The 4778-nt window shown below is 35.8% G+C and overlaps 1 protein-coding gene across 1 annotated transcript; it reads right to left on the bottom strand.

Moving 5' to 3' along the window:
• Positions 1-2982: 2982 nt before the first annotated feature.
• Positions 2983-3981, bottom strand: LOC105036080 (uncharacterized). Its single transcript, XM_010911823.4, has one exon. It carries the CDS (start codon positions 3725-3727, stop codon positions 3221-3223), a length of 507 nt encoding a protein of 168 aa, XP_010910125.2. The 5' UTR covers positions 3728-3981; the 3' UTR covers positions 2983-3220.
• Between the last annotated feature and the right edge of the window lie 797 nt (positions 3982-4778).

Genomic DNA, 4778 nt, shown 5'->3' with positions numbered 1-4778 from the left:
ATGATGCTTGTTAACTAAAATATTCTATGTATGTTATTTTGAAGTCTATTGGTTTATATCATTTGAAATGAAACTTGTGTCCCATTTTTAAACTAGAGAAATACTTTGTGCACAGCAGGCGGTGCAGCTCTCATGCACCATCCGCGGTGATTGGCTCACGCGTGGGGTTGAGCACAGCATGAGAAAAAAAAATTTCTTTTCACTTGCTCCAGGCGAGAGCCAATTACTACGGGTGGTACCGTAGAGCTGCACCGCCTGCGGTGTGCAAAATATTTCTCTTCTAAACTATCTAAGTGCGATTTTTGTTTGGTGGTTACAAGGACTAGAATTCATCTTAAGTTTAGGATTCTTTCTTCGATAAAGCATTGTCCTATCTATATGCATCTATTTTGTTATTGAATCCAAAATCAAATTTTCATCCAGCTGGAAAATAGGGGCTGTCACAATAGGCATTTTACAAAAAAATTTCTGTGAGTATAATTTGGTGATATGTGGAAATGTGTGCATGAACTATTTTGTTTTATGAAAGTGGGATCTGAAATCAATATGTGACTTGAATTTAGATTGATTATTGTGAAGAGTCTCAAAATAGAAGACTAACAAATTGCAACCAAAAAAGTTGGGTCTTCTAAATTTTTTAGATCATTTTATTATATCCGAAATTTTGTGCACCACGGGCGTGTAGAAAATCCAATGTGGAGTGCACCATCTCGTCCAATTGGTCTATGTAGTCATACATTGTAACACGCATTTAATATCTGCAGGTCGATTTTTTTGTTTAAAAATTTTGTATGACGAAAATACTTCTGTTTTTTAAAAAAATTATAATATTCTATATCCATGTTATAACATTCTACGTTTATAATATGCACAGGATGTCATAATTTTTTTAAAGAATAGAGATATTTTTATTATTCAAAATTTTCAAATAAAAAAATTGATCCCAGAATTAAATGCACGTTGGAAAGTGGTTGGATAAAAATACCCTCTCATATTATGATATCCTGGGCTATATTATACTATAGGATGTCATAATTTTTTTCAAAAGATAAGAATATTTTTATCATACAAAATTTTTAAATGAAAAAGCCGATCTGTAGGTATTAAATGCATGTTAAAAAATGACGGCTATGTAGATCAATCAGACGAGATGGTGCACTTTACATCATGGTGCACAAAGAATTTCTCTTTATTACACTATTTTTGTGGTTCTTCCAGTTTTCATGAGGTCTCTCTCTTTTTTAAAATTTCCTTCACATTTTTTCCTCATCTTTCTATCTCGAGGCTAATTAAGCCTTAAAAAGCCTTAGGGTGAACCGCACTGTATAACGGAGTGGCCATCTCTCAATTACCCTTGACCTCCCAGATCTTATTGAAGGTAGGACTTGTCGGGGGTCTCAAGTACAAACAACAACAAGAGATTTCACCTGTTTTAAAGGTCACCACCTTTTCTGTCTTTCTTTCATCAAATATTAAAAAAGAAAGGTTTTAAATTTCTCCAGCTTCAAATCAAGCAAATCAAGTTATTTCTCCAACTTAGATTAACCTAAATAACTTAATGATTGAGATTGAATCCTTAGTACGAGTTATGCTTTATATTGAATGAAGGAATCAATGACCCAAAATTATATCCAACTCTTAGAATAGCTGTTTCTGATATTTCTCCATCCATATCCAAGCCTACTAGAGTGACCCCCAAATTTCTGAAGTTTGTGGCAATTCTATTTATCTCCTATTTTTTTTTTATGAATTTTTGCCCCAAAACAAAAAAAGAATAAGGATGAGAGAGATTAATAGATATCCTTGAAGGTCTCCGATCATTGAAATTTTGATTTCCAGAAACTAGAAAGGTAGCCCAAAAGAAACAGGGAAGAAACATGCAATGAGAACTTCTATGGGGTGGGAAATAAAGTGATTCCTTCTGAATCAGCCTCAAAAACCCTCAATTAAAAGCAGAAATCTTACTGAAAAGGAGGTTATGTTCATAAAAGAAGTGACCCACCGAAAGGGCCTACAGACTAGCATCTAACATGACCAATCCCTTCAAAAGTTCCGAAATACAGGTCAGTAGAGAAACAAAAAGTGGCCTGCCCTTCCCTTTCCTCAAAAGAAAAAGTTCCAGCCAAACGAGAGAGAGAGAGAGAGAGTTTGATGATGATTATTTGTTCCAAAACTAAAATGCCGAAATCAGAGAAATGAGCTGAGATCCTCCATATAAAATATGCTTTTGTTTTGATGGTAAGGGAGGTAATTGCACCCTGCGTTTATTGATTAAAAGAAAAGATAAAGAAGAGATGTACAATAGAAAGAGAAGTGTTGCTGCCCAAGAGAAAGAGGTAGCACCCAAAGAGAAAATTTACCAAAGCAGACAAAAGAAATTCTACGATGTTTTGGTTACATTCATACTAGATTAAGATTTGTATGAATGCTCCATCTTATTTTTTTTTTAAAAAAAAAGAAAGAAAAGAAAAGAAGGAAGAGAAAAAACTTCAGGTACGTGTCCAGTGGCTGGACAAAGCCAGCTCCCAAAGCAGCAGTGGAGAAAGAACCCTGTCTGCGTGTGCTAAAAAATTGATTCCTTCTGAACCAACCTCATAAGCCTTCAATTAAAAGAGAAATTCTTACCGAAAAGGAACTCATGTTTATAGAACAAGTGAACAACCGGAAGGGACTACAGATTTAAAATGATCGATCCTTCAAAAGCTCCGAAATACAAGTCAATAAAGAAACAAAAAGTGCCCCTTCCCTTTCCTCAAAACAAAAATAAAAAAAGAGTTCCAAAACACACACTAGGGACTGAGAAACTTGGATGATGATTATTTGATCCAAAACTAAAAATCAGAGAAATGAGCAGAGAACCTCAATCTGAAACATCATATCATAATACCCACATAAACATCTATTGGAAAAAACAAAGGAGACTGCTTCTTAAGAACCAAAGGTAATTGAAGTAATTAGTTTTGTCCAAAACAAAAGGGAGGATAGAGAGAATAGATCTCTTGATGATCATTTGATTAAAAATTAAAGAGAGAAATCAGTAAAGTAGGCCTACATCCTCCACTTGAGAAATTTAACATAACACCATCATAGACACCCATTTGATTGAGAAAAAGAAGAAAAAGAGAGAAGAAAATTGAACACCCGATAACCAAAAGGAAAATAAGAAGAAGAAAAGGTACAATATATAGCAAAAGGGAGCAATCTCCTCTAAACAAATAATCTAAAACCCAAAGAGCTTCTTACATGCCCTTCTAAACTTCCCTATTTTCTTCCTTTGGGACCTCCTCTGGTGGTGCTGCTGCTGCTCTTCCTCCTCCTCCTCCTCCTCTACCAATTCCCCATTCCCATCCCCATCACAGGTGTCATGGATCCTCCAATAGCCTTCTGAGGCCTTCCTCATGGAGAAAGCCCTCCTGACTGCTGCCTGCAGTGAGGCCCTCCCATGGCTCCTCTCAGAGGCCTTGAACCTCTGAGAAGCAGAGGAGCAGCTCCTGCTAAGGATCACCCCAAACCTCTCCCCATCACCACCACCACCCTCCACCTCTGACCATGTGGAGTCATCATTGATCTTGTTCTTACCTTCTCTCTGTGGAGGCTTGGAGGTGGGGCTTTGGGGGGCCTCATGGGCTTGTGGTGGAGAACAGAAGGTGAGGTCTGAGAAGTCCATAGATCTTGACTTGGATGTGATGTTGGCACTACCACTGATCTTGGAATAGCCATTGATCATGTTTGTTTTCTTGGCTTTTTTCCTATTCCAACACCACTTCTCTTCTGTTCTAATGGTGAGGATTTTGGATTTGGAGGTGGATATATAAAATGGGGTGGGATTTCGGTTGACGGATCTGGAGGCGGTGACCGTGGGAGTCGTGAGCTGGGAGTCCCTGCAGAAGGGTCGTGATGGGTGGGAATGCGTGTTAGAAAAATAGGAGACGGGTGGTGGAGCTACAAACAAGGAATGAGGAGGTGGAGTTGGAGTTGGAGTTGGCACGAGCGTCCGAACTTTAAATTAGCAAGTGATGCCAAAAATAGACTGGTGGGCAATAATTCCAGCTGTAGTTAGATGTTGTGGAAAACTCACCGATATATGCACGATGTTATGCATATTTATCTCCAAGCAACCAAATGCTATAAATTAGGGGTGGTCATACTTAACATGTTTAATCCATTGACTTGATTCAATTTATTGTACTTCAAATTAGATTATCTATTTAATAAATTTATTAAATTTAAATTTTTTAATTTTTATTATTTAATAAATTGATTGGACTCGATAATCTGATCTCGCTCGTATCTAGTCTTATCTAACCTAATTGCCTCCTCTCTTGTTGATAGATTTGGTATTTTATTTTTGGATAAATTTTTTTTTTTAGGGTCTATTTGGATGAACAAATACCTAAATAGCGAATATCATCCACGGACAAAGGAGGATTTTTTGAAGAAAAAATATATTTTTTTATTAATATGAAGAAAATTATAGTTAAGGGGAAGGTTGGAAGAGAGAAGTTGTTGATTATATTTTTCAAGATAAGAAAAATTATTTTTTTTGGCATTGAAATTTTACTTGTAAAATAGAAGATTTGGCAAAGTGTGTCTTTTGTAAGGTTCTTACTCTCAACATTTTCAATTTACACAAGGAATTATCTATAATAAATTAGCAGACATGCTAACAAATTCCTAAATTGTATTGACGTTAATGCATGATAAAAATATTTTTAATTATGCACATGTGTACACACACACATATATATATATATATATAATATAATAATATTTTATTA

The sequence above is a fragment of the Elaeis guineensis genome, chromosome 1 (assembly GCF_000442705.2).
Source record: "Elaeis guineensis isolate ETL-2024a chromosome 1, EG11, whole genome shotgun sequence".
NCBI classification, from domain to species: Eukaryota; Viridiplantae; Streptophyta; class Magnoliopsida; order Arecales; family Arecaceae; genus Elaeis; species Elaeis guineensis.
This window is presented reverse-complemented; position numbering and strand designations above follow the sequence as displayed.